Source organism: Dermacentor variabilis, chromosome 6 (genome assembly GCF_050947875.1).
Source record: "Dermacentor variabilis isolate Ectoservices chromosome 6, ASM5094787v1, whole genome shotgun sequence".
Classification (NCBI taxonomy): domain Eukaryota; kingdom Metazoa; phylum Arthropoda; class Arachnida; order Ixodida; family Ixodidae; genus Dermacentor; species Dermacentor variabilis.
Window position 1 is genome coordinate 170473395 of NC_134573.1, and position 17322 is coordinate 170490716.

Below are 17322 nucleotides of genomic sequence, written 5' to 3' on the forward strand. Positions count from 1 at the left end.
AGCGCTTGTCTCATGTCAAGAAAAGACTTAGTTCACAAGAAAACTGCACCTGAAAACCGCACACCTTCAGCGCAATTCAAATTGCCCAACCCAGAGTGGTGACATTGCATACGTCACCACTCCCCACGCCACTACTGCCCTTTACTGCTGTCAGTAAGTAGAACAACGGCCGACAGATGGCACTAGGGTTTTCTGCGCAACACACTAATGCACGGTCATGGAGAAATCGAGCCAAGACAGAGTGTTGGATTCGCCGCTACAGCGCTGCTCTTGGTCAAGTGGCATGGAGCGTTTGAGAATCAAATGATATCACCTGAACGTGGCATTCTCTGCTACTGGCAGTTTGTGTGAGTTTCATGAGCCAGAAGAACCACTGCAGCACTACATGATAACGAAACTACTGAAATGCGAAAGTGTGGGCGGCGCAGAGTGGAAACATGAAACCTTTTGATCACCAGTGTCATCAAGAGTAGCGCCAATTAGTTATTTTTTCTAAACATCAAATAAAACTGGGAAAGTAGTATTTTCTTTCATCTTATAATGCAATACAATGACTTTCTTTATTATGAGTGGTTGAGTACTAGTGACAGAATTATTTTCCGAATTGCCTTTGTCATCAGGCTAGTACCTGAACATTTCAGGAAAGTCTGTGTCCTGAATTTATCTCTATTTATCGATTACTAAAGCTCTGCTTGCACTAATATTGTCGCCATAGGCGTTCTTGAGCCCTAATCTATGATTATAGTTTGACTTAATATCTGCCTTTAGTCTCCCTTTAAACTCTGGGAAAAGTTTCCAAAGGCAGACAGTTTTTTAACAGACAATTAGTACAACCACATCTTGAAAAGTATTTTAACAAGAACTATAACACAATTACAGAGGCAAAACTTCAGCAACTTAGAAAAATAATAGGAAAGGTTGACATCCAGCAGACATCCAGTTGGCATCCAGTTTCCTTCATGGCATGGAGCCACCAGATAGGTTGATTGGAAAGAATGATTTACACTTTGCGAGCAACTTGTTTTGATCTAAGAATCAAACCTGACACTATGCTCACAATTTTAATGCCAAAGAACAACCACTACAACACTAATTGCAGTCCCAGTGAGAAGTGCAGGAAAAGAAGGTAAGGATAGTTTATCAAAAATTGGCCCTTCAAGAGTGATAAGCTTCAGGTTAAGAGTTTCACTGGCTGCCTTCAACTCAAGCAGTCAATGTAGGCTTCAAAGCTTTTAAATGAACCAATTAGCAGATTCTAAACCAACAATGCCAACAAACGACCTCAGGTACATCATGGCATCCTATGGATGAAACATTTTGTTTTAAACCTTAATGGCATAGTGTTTCCATAACTAGTCCAGAGGGTACTTTAGTACAAATGTCCTTTGGAGGAGTAGGAGGAGTAGATTTTAATGAAGAGAAAGGAGGAGAGGTCGGCCTGGAGAGCGTGCCTCTAGCCTGCTACTCCTCACTAGGGAAAGGGGAGGTGGGAAATACAGGAAAAGGTAGGTGGCGGGTGATTATGTTATGGTACAATGAGATACTATATACACGTTGTCCTATATGCAGATGCGCACTGTAGACGCAATACACGTAAGAGCAATCTTGTCCATACAAAAAGTAATCTTGTCACAAAAAGTTATTGCGCAAACACCCATTTCGCACTAACTGCACGTCTCACAGCTTCTAGAGGCGGTCTTCTAAACCAGTCTCACTTAAAAAGTTCAAAAGTGATTTTATGGCACGTTGGGCACAGTGAACAGTCCTCCACGCACCCAAAAGCTTTTCTTCTGAAAAGGGGCGGGAGTCCAAGCTGTCAACTGTAGATTTGAGTGTTGTTCGTTTGGCCGCATATTGAGGGCACACGCAAAGTATGTGAGCTATTGTCTCGAGAATGTCCTTTGAGTATCTTTAGTGGCACTTCAAGTGGCATTGAGGTGACAGGAAGCATAAGTGTCAGTTAAGTTCAGCAGAGGCAAAGTTATGACTAAAGCTATGCAAACACCGTTCTTTAGCCACAAAAGCGTCACAGCGTGTAACTAAAACATTTCGCCATGGTACTTTTTGTACAAAATTCATCGCTACGCATGTCGCACGTGTTGTAAACCACCCTGAAGCTACACTGCTTCGAGTTATCTCCTGAAACACTGGTCCTCTGCTCACTAAAAAATGTTCAATGCACACGGCACTGGTGCCACAGCTTTACGAGATTGCTGCATGAAAGAGTACTTAGATTGAAAACACAAGTAAGTTCTGCATTACTTATAGCGCTTATAACTACCAAACCACGAAAAAATGAACAGTGAAGAGACCAGAGAAAAAAAAAATCCATCTCCATTCCACCCTGTGAAGCGGATGCACAGCGAAGCTGTAGACGAAATGTAGCGTCTGCGACCGCGTTCGCACCCTTTCCGTTTATGCTTCAATGCTTCAGTGGTTGCTGTGCATATTCGCGGCATCGCTTCTTTGCATGTGTAGCACTATGCTTTCTTGGTCGCCACCCAGGCGTTGCACCGTCAAGATTATTGTAGTGTCTGCGACCACGTTCACACCCTTTTCATTTGTGCTTCGACGCCGTAGTTCATGTTCGCGGCATTCATATACTTGCACGTAACCCACGTTCACAATGTGAAACACCACTGCAACTTTTTAAACAGTGTTTGCTGTAATGTTGATTATGGTTGCAGCACACGCTGTGCAATAGATGCAACGAGTAGGGTGCCTATGAATCAACAACAGACACATCTTGCGCACATGTTTGTCACACGTGCATGCAAGTGTTCGGAACTGCAGCATACATGCTCATTATAGTAGATCCAGCTGCTGGTGCATGCACATTATTGAACTAGTTCAATTTCTCAAAGTAAAATGCTTCACATTTGTAAAGTACGACTTACACACAACTTGCACATGATAGCATCGGATTGTAATTCGAATATATGAGAAAACATAATTCTGTTACACTGAAACATAAAGCCTTCCTGCGGCCATTTCTTTTTGTGTGGGCAAAACTTCGCATGCAGATACGAAAAATCCCGACTAACTAGAGGCTAACAGCTTCACTGTAAAAAGAAAGACTTTACAAAGCTGCAGAACTGAATCCTTATAACAGTACAGAAGTCAACAAAAGCCAATCTGAAAAGCCTGTACTTCCTTCCCATCATTCCAATGGCAGTTGAATGATAGTGCCGCAAGCTTTCCTTATAGTTAGGTTTGTATGAAAAGCCAAATGTGGGACAAGGGTGGTGATTAGGGCTAGTTCGTGGAACATCGACATACTGAGCAAACACAGCAGGCAAAAAGAATATGTTGTCTTCTATAAGACCTGTTTGGCTGTGCTGTTTGTCCGATGTGCCAAATGTGGTTAACTGTTTATCATCAACAGGGGATAACACTGCTTTTGTAAAATGCGGCCATTCTTGGGTATTTTATATTTTTTTCACACAAGAAGGACCCAAATATACATATATGCACCTATAACTAGGTGCCTCCTCTGTTTAGTAGTGAACTTAAAAAGAGGCATTTGGCTTTCATTCTCTCAGCTAATAAGCAACACCTTTCCATGAAGAAGATGCTGAGGCAATAGAAAGAGTAATCCACCAGTCCACACTACTTGAATTAGGGGTGTGCGAATGTTTGAAAATATTGAGTACCAATGAATATAAGATTTCTATTATTTGTATTTGATTCAGAAACTATGCATTCAAGCACTTTTGGGTAGGATAAAGGTATTGAAGGTAGGATACGTCTCCCTTCTTATGGATTAGTATACGTTGACATTCTTCCTGCTTTATGGTACACCTGAAGTCGTGAGGCATTGCGTATAAGGGGCCGCAAGCTTTTCAGGCATGATATAGTATCCTCTATCTTTCATTAAATAGACTGTTGTTCAACCCTCTCCAGCCACTTTTTCCTGGGTCATGTCTTGCAAGGCCCTCCCAACTTCATCACTAGTTATAGAAGGAACCTCTGTATCCTGTTCATCACTACTTCGAATGAAGGTAATGTGGCTGCTATAGGTACTGTACAAGTCAGTATAGAATTCCCCCCCCCCCCTTTCTGCTGCTTTTACTATATCATAGAAATTGCTGATGACATTATCCAGCTTCTCTTTCAGTGCATACATCTTGCCTTACTCTGCAAATGGCAGGACAAATGTATAAACAAATCCCTACCAAAGGGTGCAAGGAAAAGAAAAAGGGGGGTGGGGGGGTGGAAACTATGTGGTTCTCTGTGCTTTCCAAACAGACCTACGTGCCACTCAGGCATAGCGCACAAAAGCACTTCACATTACATGCATACAGTTGCTGTGTCTTAAGTTCATAGAGCTTACAAACTTACAGCAAGAAACTGATGCCGGGGGATGCTGTGGCAATTTATCTTTTCGTCCACTTTCCCTTTTACCTTATTATTGCGATAGCAATTATACATGGATTTGCGACTTGCGTTTGCGCCTTAGTGCCGTGTTGGTAAGCTGTCACGGTATCAACGTGCAAGCGTGGCTTGCATGTGGAGGGTTAGGAATTCTTCAGAGGCACGCAGCGCGTTTGGCTGCAAGAGTGACGATGCTGAGTGGACACATCGTCGCACTCTCCTCAATCGACTCTGCCAGAGCCAGGGCAGCGTTCTGGCTTCTGCTGGTGGCACGAGCATTGTGTGCACACACTTTAGCGTTCCGACTGAGCTGCTCTGTCATACCACACCAGGCTGCATACATCAGTCTGAGAGGAACGGACAGTAAACATCAAGCTAAATCTATCTAATCCTTTCATTGGGTACTGACAAAGGAAAACAGTTTTTCTTCGGTCTCACCTTGTGAAACATCAAGGCCCCACAGCTGCGATGCCACTGGCGGTGCTCGTCATCACTCCAACTTTCTGAGATGCCTTCAGCGTAACACTGAACCTTGCTATTGCTCTCAATGCTTTACCTTTGGATGAAACTGCCAATTTCAATTCCACATTATGATTAAACATAACAATTAATTTCCCATAAGCTTTCTTGGGCATCATTGTTTGTTCCTTCATATTGCTGTGAACAACAAAATTGAAGCCCCCCAGATACCTTTATTCTTCTTGCTTACGGCAAATACATGCGACACAGTGTTTGCGCGAAGAGCTACAGCAGAAATTTCTCTAGTGCATCAGGTCACATCGATCAGGTCAAAAAGCAGCACAAATGTTACAAGCTTGATGTAATCAACAACTTAATATCATTCCAAATGCAAAAAAAAAAACGATATACAAAAACAAGAAATCTAATGAAATGGCCATGGTAGGAAATAGAAAGCTGCACTATAACATGGGACTGCAACTGCAAAGTTATACTATAGTTCATGAACATGAAAACTCCAGGATAAAGATGGGCAATGCGGCTCACTTCAGTGAGTGGCTCAGAACAGCTCAGCTCGCTGAAATGAACCGGTTCCTTTGAATGGCTCACTTAAATCTGTAACCTGTGGTATGCATAGTCTACTTATTTGGCTTTGAAAAAATGATATATGTGTTAATAGAATAAGCATGTTATAGGCATTTGGACTATGCTGGGTGACTATTAAATAATTTATTAATTTAGAAGCAGGAAGCTTTAATATTATTGAACCTTCCTTTTCTGATACTGGCAATAAAATGCTTCTTATACTGTAACTGGTATGTCACTGATTAGGCAGTGTTCGCTCCCACCTCGGCGTGCTGACGACCGAAGATAAAATTGAGGTGCTGGCAAAACACTAGCGCACAATCAAATGTTCGGAAAGCAAGATGCTTGTGCGATCGCAACCCTGTGAACGAATGAGCTGAGCAGAGCTACACTCTAGCGGAGCGGAGATGGCCGAGTGACAGAAGTGGACAGAAACAGACCGGCAGTCGAGCCCGAGCTAACTGGAACTTGAATGAAAGTGGTTGAACGGTTGGAACATGGAGGAAGACCAAGAAATGTCGAAGTCACACCCAGAAGAGCTGGCTCAGACGGAACGGCTCTGTTTGACTTTTCTCCAAAAGAGCTGCCGCTCACTTTTACTGATCCATGGCTCACTCAGTGTTTAACTTGAGCAGCTCAAAAGATCTGGCTCACTCCTGAACGACCCATCTGTACTCCAGGATTCACGTCTCAGTGATTAGGTAAAAAAGCAACAGGGCTCAATGTGTGCGCAAAAATAAAATCTCGGCTCTAATAAATGCAATGTGTGACTGACAATCACAAAAATAACCCCATGGCTACACTTTCAGAAGGGTGAACTTGTAAATATGATGTTGAACACACCCACAAGCTAAAGCATCTCACAGGGTGCCAGTGGCCAGCAAAATGCCAGATCTTAATGTCAACAGATGACAACTTTCTTTCTTTAAATCAGGGCACTCATGTTTATGGTTTACCAGCTTGGCATGCTCTCTGAAAGACAGAGACACAAAGAAAACGGCACTGCCAATGAGTGGATTGAGGTTCATATACGAACACATCATGTCTTCTACCTCTTGCTTTTCTTACTGCTGCATGCCCTGCGTCACATGCTAAAGACATAGCAAAGAAGAAGAAACTTTGTTAAAGAATGGTCTGGCAGTTTTTGTTGTAGTGGCTTATAACGAAACATCTTTTTTGTGCAACTTCTCACTAATATTGTCAGGTCCACATAATACTGTCCACTGTATTCTTTTAATTATATTTTATATCAGTGCTTAGCCACCTATACAGTGTAGGCACACTGTTTTCCATATTTCATCTTCTCTTTAGTGCCATTGAGCTGTCAGACCAACTCTTGTAGTTTTTGCAACTAAACATCAAATCCACAGCTGAGTGAGCACACAACAGCAAACGCTTTAAAAAATAAGAATAAGCAAGCGACTGCACCCACCTCTGATAGTGCTCATCCCTAGGATGGTGGCCTGCAACAGCAAGCGGCGTCGCTGTGAGCGACGAACTGCTCAGATTGTTGTTTGTTGTCGTGCAGTTGTTCTTGGCTGCTCGCCGGCTTGTGCTGCCGCTGGAGGCAGTCGACACCGCCTCCTTCACGCAGTTGGCCTGCTGCTGCTGCTGGTTCCACTTGGATGATCGCGCCGTGACGCTGGGAGACAACACGCCGCTGCCACCATTGCTGCAAACGCCGTTCACTTTGAAAGCAGTCTTGTCACGCACTTCATCGGTGCTGGCATCAAAGTCGTTTACACTGGATGTGCGGCGTGGCGGCGGTGCTGTGCTGCCTTCTGCGTCGGCCGCCTGCTGGCACTCAAACTCGTGCTTGTCTGTTGGCGCAGTTGAGTGGCCCTTGACGTCAGCCTCCGCGTACCGTGCCTTGCGGCTCCCCAGGAACCCGTTGCTGGCCGGGGGGCTTTCCTCACCCAGCTTGCACAGCGCTGAGTCACCAAACACCAAATTAGCACCAGTCGAGACAGTGCAAGGGTCCCCCTCCTTATGCAACAGCAAGTGCAAGTAGAACACAGCTCACTTGTAATGTGATACCCCAAGGGATTTAGTTAGACTTATGATGGCATGCTGTACATAGCTTATGGTGATCAACCACTTAGAGGCCAAGTGCAAACAAAAGTCCACCTCCTTGCTAAGTCACAAGCCAATAGCACATATGTTATCAAACAAATCAAGGAAGAACTGCTGGGCAAATAATTGTGTCATTTTTTATTTAACATCTTTTAAATAGCATGTCTGCAGACGACAGGTTTGATGCGTATCTTAGACCATGACCTTGGAGATCTTCAAGGAGGTCATGACCAGTTCCCGCGCCTGATTCTCAACATTTCACATTCCGCGTCATTTCCAGTGAGCCGTGCTAGCCGTGTTTCCTTTGTAGTTTCAGTATCAAAAACATTTATTATTGCACACTTTTTTCGATATATCCACTTGCATTTTAAACAAAAAACTTTTCATGAAGGCAGCTCTATACACTACTTAATACAAGGCTTTTTTATGAGACCCAAAATTTCATTGCAGTCGGCTTTTAAAGCTTTGTAGACATTTGTGTTAACTCTTGCAAAAATAAACAGCATCTAATGATTCGATTATCCCAGCACGATGAATGTAATGACCTGACTGTTCCCTCGAAAATCAACTCCTCAGTTAGCTGGGTATAGCAAGATAATAAATAAATAAGTATTGCGAAATACTATATAAGAAACAATGCTAAATGACTGTGGCACAGGAAATTATTAACATGTGGCAGCAGACTTGTGGGATTTAGTTATGAGCTCTGAGCTCTCATGTCCCATAAAATTCTACCTACTCTCGCTATAAAAATGCAATAATTCAATGATTATACATGCTGTGGGAATTGTGGCATGTCCTGTCGCCTTCCGGTCAGCGTCTGGCTAATTTTGTTGCTCCTGTTCTTCTTCCACTTGCGGAAGAATTAACGTGACAAACAGGCTGACACTTCGCTGTCACTTTACTCAAGAAAGTCCAATGGGTAGCATTCACTAAACAACTGTTCACAAGAATCAAGTCCTTCCTATTTTAGCCACACAAAGAGTGACCACGACAGCAAGGACAAAGCAGTTCTCTCCAGGACAGCACACACTTTTGTCATGCTTGATGGCCCCTATGAGCACTTTGAGCTTGGACTTGAGTTAATCTACTGTGCCTTTCAACAACGGTGAGCGTATCTTGCGTTGCTTCTTCCTTGGTACCAAGTTAAAGAGGGGTGCCACAGGCTCATGCATGATCCTACTATGCCTGCGGACACTTGTTGGAGGCTAACTTGAACAAAGATTGCCTTACACTCTCACGACCTGCCTGTCGGCCCCTGTGAGTATGCAGCATAGCCGCGGGGGACCATTCCTTCATTCGCTATGTGTCATGGGGAACTTTCATCTCATGGCCACATGCTAACTGCGCTCATTCTGTACATTTGCTCTTGACGTTGTGGGGATGCGCGACTCTCGCGCGTCCCCTGATGTTTTTCCCGCATAGCGCGTCTCCTGTACTCCCGCTTCGCCGCGTGGCCTGCGTGACGCCTGCGCCGACCGATGTGGTTGAAGCGCAGTGCGAGAGATGGCGCGAGTGTTGCGCTGCTAACGCCGCCAACAGGCGAGGTTACCTGGGCGCCGAAGGGAAGGCGCTTGCGCTCTTGGGGTCGAGACAGCAAGCAGCACGGACGTGCCGTGCGTGGAGCGACCCTCTTCCCCGGCGGGTCGGCGCGCGGCGTGGACATTCCGCGTGCGCGGCGACCGATGCTTCTGCGAGACCGCCTCGCGTGGCCGCCTTCGAACGCGCCACGATTCGCGTGACCATACACGCGAAGGACCAGGCGTTGGGATCCAGCATGGCGCGAACATATTCGCTCGCTTCCAGTCGCGGTGAGTCAGACTTCTAGATTTGTCGCGCGCCCATCGGCATGTTTTGTGGATAGCAACTCGGCTAGCAGGCACTGATCTATGAAAGGTGCAATAAATGCCCTTGTGATTGTTTGCACTACTGTGTCTGTCGTTCCTTTGTCCCAAGAGTACGGGTGTGAGAGACCCCACAACGTGGAACGCCTTCGCTTCCCATGCCACCCAAGACCAGACATTTGTAGGGTCATTGTCACAATAGGTTGGCTGCAACCTTCATTGACTTGGGCACTACGGTGTTTCTCAAGTGTGGTACTCAATACCCTGAAAATTTTGAGCATGTCCGTGCTGCAACACACCACTGTGGCTCACCAACATTGAATCCTGGAGTAGTGCTGTAGAGACCCCACCAACCTGCCCATACACGTAGCTACAAGGCATCTGCAGGGCAAGCACTCACTTTTGTCAGAGCTGCTCGACGTTATACTAGGAGGTTCTGGAGGCAACGCCTGCTGTAAGAGCTGAAGGTAGAAGTCGTTCTCCTTGGCCACTTCTTTCTGCTTTCTCTGGAAAAGGTAGTTTTGAAATGTTTTGTTCCCTCTTTGTCAATTAAAATCTCATGAAAAGCAGCTCTAATCCTCAAGGTGTGATCCATGGTTTTGAGAATTTTGCCGAGTACAGTCCAGCCTGGTTATAACAAATTTAGCCAGTATAGGCAATCATTCTTTATGTGTCCACTTTTCATAACATCTTGTTAAAAACGCATGCTGCCAGCTCCTTGCATATGTTTCCGGAGTGAACACTTCTGGATAATGGCCTTGAGATAGAGATCGCCTAGTTGCACCTTTATTGTCACTCCAGATGTCGCAGACGTCAACTCCAGCAACAGCTATTGCATGGGCTACAGAGCATAAAGCAAGTGCTATCACCATCACAATCAGCAACAACCTCAGCCAGTTCATTCTAAGCTGATGGGAGCAAGATCATTATTGCCAGTCTGCTTAGCACCACAGGCAATGAGGAAGGCCTTATCACTAGCAGAAGTGGGGGCCATGGCAGACAGCATGGCAACAATGAAGTGGTGATAAGAGCCCCATCACAACCTCTGCCCCCTCCCCACTCCTTCCTCTAGGTAAGTGTACGAAGAGATGGTGATAATCAGCTGCCATCTTTATTTTTTTTCTCCTGTTGAATAATGCAACAAAGTGACTTTTATGAAGCAGCTTGGCGGGGATGCAGATGTGCTGAAGGCCTGCTGCGATCAGCTTCTCTTATCAATACTTTCCAAAAATTTGAAAGTGCACTAATCTGTCCCTTGGCTGTGGCAGGCAGCATTTTTCTTATCTATATCTGGTGAACTTACATCACTTGCTTCATAAGTGGATTCAACATGTACTGAAAGTAGATAAACAGGAATTGGAAGTAGAAACCTTTTAATTAGGTCAACATTTTGTAACACATTAGTGTGTTAGAAGCAGGCTAGACTGTACTTGAGAATACAATGGGTGTGGCTGTAGTTTATAGCTCTAAATTAAACTTTAGGAAATGTTCTCTATTCACTTCAATCTTGACACAGAGGCATCCCCTCCGGTGTACTTCCTCTATCACAGACTTCATGCTTAACCACAGAGAGCTACAGCTACTAAGATTTCAACTGCAATCTTTTCCTCTAAGAAGGCACCCTACATACTATACAAATGACAAGAATTTCAAAAAAGTGATAGACAAGTCTAATATTACCTAGTACTTGGCAGTAACATTTAAGAAATTTAATAAAAAGATAGCAATGTTGATTATGTAGGGAAAGAGAACAAAACAAAGAATGTCATGAAAAATATCTCTCTCAAACAGAACATGTGTATTCATTGTGATGATAAGGATATGTTATAATTCATTGCAGTGATTCGAACTGTTTTGTTCGAAATGCCCATTTTCTATTGAAAAAGGTTGAATAGTTAAAAAAAAAAAAAAAACATTGGTGTGCTGACCGAACTACATGAATTATGTGTCCAAAATAAGCAGCTCAGAATAGGTTGAACAATTTTCTAAGGTATTACTCTGCCATAAAGTGTCACCATCAGACCAGATACACTTGAAAGAGTGAAGGTGCTACTTACAAGTCGCATCCTGTAGCCAATGTAGCTTTTGACACAGAAACTCATTGTAACCATAGGATAACCTATGCTGCAATGCAAAGATGGACAAGCATTAGAAATGCAGCTTTGTCCCTTTGTTTCTTTAGTACTGACATGACATTTTCAGCTAGTCATTTTTTTTTTTCTTGCATTAAGTGAAGGATCAAGCCCTATAAAATGCTAGCAAACACCAGAGCATCACAACTAATTTACTATAATACTCGTTTATATGAACCCATTTTGGTTTTCATACTGAGAAGGTGGCTGAGCCATGACATCACAATTAAGGGTGTGAAAATAGTAATTTTTAAGACCAAATCGAACATTAATCGAACAGTGCCAGAATCGAATAAAAAAGAATATCAAATCTTTTTTTTTTAATGCTTTTCGAATAATGAACAGCAGTTTTTCACCATCAATATATATTTTCACATCATACTATATTCGCAGTGTAGACAAGAAGCTTACTTCATTACGTTGCATGTTATAAAGAGTTGTTTATTTGCACAAATGGAATATTAGCAGTAAATGAGCAGGTAATTAGCACATTCAGGACTTACTGGCAAGGGTGAACAACAGCAGATTAGCTGAAAAAGTCTAACTCCCACAACAATGTAGTGTGCTCAACTATGTCGAACATCTACTACTGTTGCCGGGACGAAATTTATTGCAATTTTGCCCCAATTTTATGCTTGATCTTGTACAGCTGGCAATTTAATATATTCCAAGATTATCTGAAAAATGTTAATATTTTTTAATAGTGACTATTTAACAGGGAGCACCAAATCAAGTAAGGCAATATTCCATTGGTTACTCAAAGGTTTCTAATACATTTACGTGCCCATAGTCGCAGTGATTGCTGTGGCTGCCACAAACGAACACAGTGAGAAGAAATGTGTGCAGCGCTCTTGTGCATATTTTTTTTTATGAGCAAAACCATCATATGTGAACTTACTGCTACACAATTTCAACAAATTGTACTCTGTGTCATAATGCTACAGTAATGCTGATAATGTCAAGTTCAGCATTTCAAGACTAACTCTACTGTCCAACTAAAAACTCTAATAAGTGTCTCCCAACCTTCACATTTACGAAGTATGAACTTTGTACAAGCTTTTTATTTCCATAACAGACTCTAAAGAGCAACGTCAAATTAATTTGGACTGGTAACATATTCTATCAAAACTATCTATTTACCAACATGGCAGAGAGTGGTTGAAAAGCCTGTTTTCTCAAATATATTCATATTCAACTAAAACATTTCTTTATTCAATCACCCCTAGCACTTTTCGCACTAAAATACCAATTCAGTTAATTAGGTTGATAGCAGAAGACATGGATGGGCTGTGTTGTTACCAATAACATTTTAGTGCAAGGATAACAACATAGCTCAACAATACCGCAGTTGTTCATAGCAGAGGAAAGCAGAGAAGAGACAAACAAGTCGACAAAATTTAGAAAAGCTCACTTCCTTTTCCTTGTCACTGTGTTTCTGCAAAATGAAGCATCTAGGATGCCACAACAATAAATTCGGTTTAAAGGGACCCTGAACCATCCCTTGGGTTTGGTGAAGTAACATATTCTGTGGGTAGCATACGCCGCTGTAAACATCTCAGCAGCAAGTTTTGTTGTCGTACATGGTGCGTGGAGCTTGCAAGCGGATTGTGAAGTCACCTTTCTCTTAAATGCTCTCTTTTCAACAGAAGCCTGCCTCCTTACTCTGCTAAGGAGGCAAGCTTACGCTTTATTTCATAATGAAGCACATTCCCATACATGAGTGCTACTGGTAGCTGCGGTCAGCTACATAGTGTAGATACCGCGGTTGCTGTGGGGTGCCACCACGAGTCCACTGGCTAAGCACACTGCGGCTCACGGAGGACAACCACGTTTGGCTTACGTTAAGTGTGTCATAGGCACCAAAATCATAAGTCGTGGCGTCTACATTAACATCCAAAATGAAATTTGAACTGCACGCCACGGTGACAATTGGAAGCCAGAGCGCTGTAGGCACACCCCACTGCACCATAGCCTTCGCAGTGCAAGGCATTGAAGAAGGAACGGGAGCCCAGCAGAGGCCATGTTTGATTGCCAATAACTCCGATTCTGCTGAACGCATTAAATTATTTCTTGTGGCAAAGCGTTTCAGAAATAGCCTATTACCACTTCAAATACCTTTTTCCACTTCGATAAAAAGTGGTTCAGGGCCCCTTTAAGCTCAAGAGGAGCCAATCAAAAACAAACAATTAAATTTTAAAAAATGCCCTGTACCCCCATGCATGCGTGTATGCACACGCACACGCATACACACCACTTAAAAAGGAAACCAGCTCACACTTACCAATGTGCTGCAAATGGCCTGCACAGATCTAAGTGGAAGGCCGTGTTTTTAATGTCTTTGAGCCGCACTGTTGCTTCTATGTACATGAAAAACAGCCACAGCGACAGGGTCGGAAGACAGATACCCCGTTCTGCAATGCAAGGAAACATGCTCCATGAGTGAAATGCATACCCCCATGCTGGTGACTGACAATCAACACTTACTGTTAAAGTTTCCTTCGTTAACATTTGACTTTCTTATGCCCATTTCTATCAGCATTGATTGACAATCATTCACTCTGGAGTGGGTGTAAGTACTTTTTTCTTTTTTTTGCTGCAATGGATTAAGCTTTATCAAATAGTGTACACAGCAAGGTCGAGGAGAAAAGCCGGAAGAGAAACTGCACTTGCATAGAAATTCTGGAAATGTATTTCTCTTACTTAAAGTTCAGTCTAAACCAGCACTGAATTAATGGAAAACTATAGGTACCTTTAAATGGTCATTTCAGAGTACTCCAGCAGCTTTGAAAGTTCATGTGAGGCACCATTAAAGTTGCAATTAAAGAATAAGTAGGCTGTAATAGTGATATTTTAGGCTTTATTACACATAGTGCATCTAGCTCAGTCTCCCAATAATATTTAGCTGCCGCCCGACAAAATTTTTTTAAACGCTGGTGGAGTGCTAAGAGTGACTAGTGAAAAGTACTGTGGGCAAAAGTCATCTAAGCTGTTCAAATGATCAAATCACTCATTTTAGCAGTCTAAAAAGGAGTACAGCGTAATCTGTCTAGTGGGCAGCACAACCTCTGAAGTCTACCAACTGTAAAATCTCATTAACCTAGACCAGCTTACTGCAGTCACGTTTGAAATAGCGTTGCACCTTACAACAAATTAGACTCGAGCTTCTGCACGACTCTGCACCACAAATCAAGACCTGCATAAAGGCACCATAGATTGGTCACTTACAGTGAAATTCAGTGCCAGTGAACTACATGATGCCCATACCTATGATCTAATTAGATAATTTGTAGCTACCATGAAGATCAAGGTCTGCCTTTACACACAGCTGATTGTATGGCAGCATTTTAGCTCCATGTAATATAACATTACAACAGTGACCAATAAGTCTAGCTTTGAGCTCCACCCAATATTTTAAAAAGCACGATTGCACTTAAACAGGAGTTAGCCAACAGCATAGTAAAGTGCAACATAAACAGAGCCCTAATATTTACTGACATAGAACACAAAGGAGAGCTATAGTCGGTGAGCGATCATTAAGGAAAAAGAAGAACTGTGCGAGAAACAGGAAAACTGAATTGGCGCTGCATCCTACATATGTACTCTCACTAGTGTTTTTCATACAATTTTTTTTCATAATACATGCATTTTCATACTGCACACATAAGTTTACAGAAGAGCTCAGGGTAGGCAAACACTAACTAACAATTTTAGCAAAGTCTGAGAACAAAATGGCAAAATCAAGGTTAGAAATACATAAATTAATTATATAAGTGCTTTATCATGACTGATCATAGGCTGTCCAAAATAAGTGGTGCTGCAAACATAAAAAGCCACATGCAAGATGGTAAAAGCAACAGGGACACAATACGACACGGGCAATCAAAGGAATGAACGGTGGTTTACCTCGTGTGCCAAACCAAGGAAGTAAGGCATAAAAAAAAGGGGGGGGGGTTTCACTGAAGAGAGAAAGGAGGTAAACACTAACCAGCCATACCTGTGTGCCAGACGTACTGCCCCCACACATACGTGCTGGCCACAAAGAAAAGGACGTGGACGGGCAGGAAGAGGAAGCAGATCATGTCTGACGTGAGGGCGATGAACACAAAGAACACCGAGAAGGCCTGCATCAGGGGGGGGGCAACAGACAATGCATCAAACTCTGGCTCCTTACCAATCTAAAAAAATTGATGTTTTCCTAAGTCCATAGTAATCATAATTAGGCTAATGTTGTGGTTACACTACCGCACTGAACATTAAACTGAAGCTAAACATAAATGCACTTCCTGGTGATGTAGATTTCAGGAAGACATGCTTGGGCATAAAATGTGAGTTCATTAAACAAAATTTGACGAAAAGCACAAGAAACATTTGTAATGCACCTTTAATGTACCTAAAAAATAAAAAATAAAGAGCATTCAAATCTAGAACATATAAAATGTCTTGCCCTTCCTTGCCACATAATAACTTCCAATGTTCTACCTCACGAACACTGTGAAGCACAAAAAGAAATGTCTTCTCCCTTGTGTGAACTGCCTTTTCTCTATTTCTTCCTCACTCTTTAAAAGAACTGTCCAAAAAGTGTAAACTGACATGTTCACTTAGCTATATGTACAGCTTCAAACATATAAAAGCAAACAGATAATGATGCCAAGGAAAGCATAGGTTGAATTACCATAATTACACGAATATAACCCGACTATGGAAATAATGGGTTTGCATCCTCAAAAAATTTTAAAAAGATATATAGTTTTATGATTATAATGCGAGAGCGGGACATTTAAGGGCAGCCATAAGGGCAAAAAGGAGGGCAAAAGAAAAATTATTTACAAAAACGAGCTTGTGTTATAATAGGTAAATATGGTACTTGTTTTAATTGAAATGTATAGATTATAAATTTTCATTTCCCTTTATTTATCATTTATACGTTTGAATTAAAGCAAGTAATTCCCCCTATGCTTACTTTGGTGTCGCCGTCTGTTGGCTTCATATGTTTGCAATTTACAAAAATAAGGTCCCTCTGTTTCGTTTCTTCTTGTTCATTTACAGCTTCACTGAGCAGCTTAACCACAGCCCAAACTAACTATTTTATCATAAAAGAAACAAAAGAGACTATGTTTTGGGAATAGCCACAGCAGCGAAGGGGAAGCACTCACCAGTCCCTGGTACTTGAACGAATCATACACACTTCGCAGGAGCAGCCAGAAGGGCCAGAGGAACTCAAAGCGCAGCTCCAGGATGAAGTCGGCCAGCAGCAGCAGTGCCCACAGAAGGAGGAACTTGATGTACACAAACGTGCTGCCAGGGTGGAAAGAAAGAGAAGGTGTTCTAGCATAACTTCAACCTTGCCCTTCTTAGAACATTATTAAGCTAATCAAGGTGAAGGAAGGAGCGCTTTCCCTTCCCATTTTTAGAATCCAAGAATGTTTCCTCCACTCACAAACAACAGATAATTTTTTCAATGTTAACCCACTGCTCCGTCACGGTTTTGGTCACCAGAGAGGCATTTTGCACTCATGAGCAAAGGAGCAAGTGATGAAAAAAAGAAAGAATATCCTTCATGCAGCTTGAAGCTGAACTGCGCACAATTTTTCTACAAATTAGTTCAGGCTGAACTCTCAAATTATAGGCTGCATGCATAGGCAGCTAAACTTCTTTTTTTTTTATTATTTCTTAATGGCACCTGTGGTCCATAAAGGCCCTCCTATTAGGGCAAATCAACACATCTCTCTGGACTGCTGAACATGGGTATAAACTATACCACATGTGCTGCTGCTGTCCCTATTGCTATTGAGCAAGCATTTACGTGGGTGAACAAGCTCGAAGGCTGTTATAACAATGCCCACAGAGACACCATT

At 42.6% G+C, this 17322-nt stretch overlaps 1 protein-coding gene across 2 annotated transcripts in view; it reads right to left on the bottom strand.

Moving 5' to 3' along the window:
- The window catches only part of LOC142585751 (macoilin), a 46847-nt gene that overhangs the window by 22390 nt on the left and 7135 nt on the right, over positions 1-17322 (bottom strand). The window contains exons 2-7 of one of the 2 annotated variants that reach the window (XM_075696734.1): positions 16621-16762; positions 15462-15588; positions 13749-13878; positions 11393-11459; positions 9736-9841; positions 6851-7349 (exon numbers count right to left, since the gene is read on the bottom strand). In XM_075696734.1, coding sequence (XP_075552849.1) covers positions 6851-7349; positions 9736-9841; positions 11393-11459; positions 13749-13878; positions 15462-15588; positions 16621-16762 — 1071 coding nt within the window. Of the gene's footprint in view, positions 1-6850; positions 7350-9735; positions 9842-11392; positions 11460-13748; positions 13879-15452; positions 15589-16620; positions 16763-17322 lie in introns of both variants that reach the window. The other variant, XM_075696733.1, reaches the window with a different exon arrangement.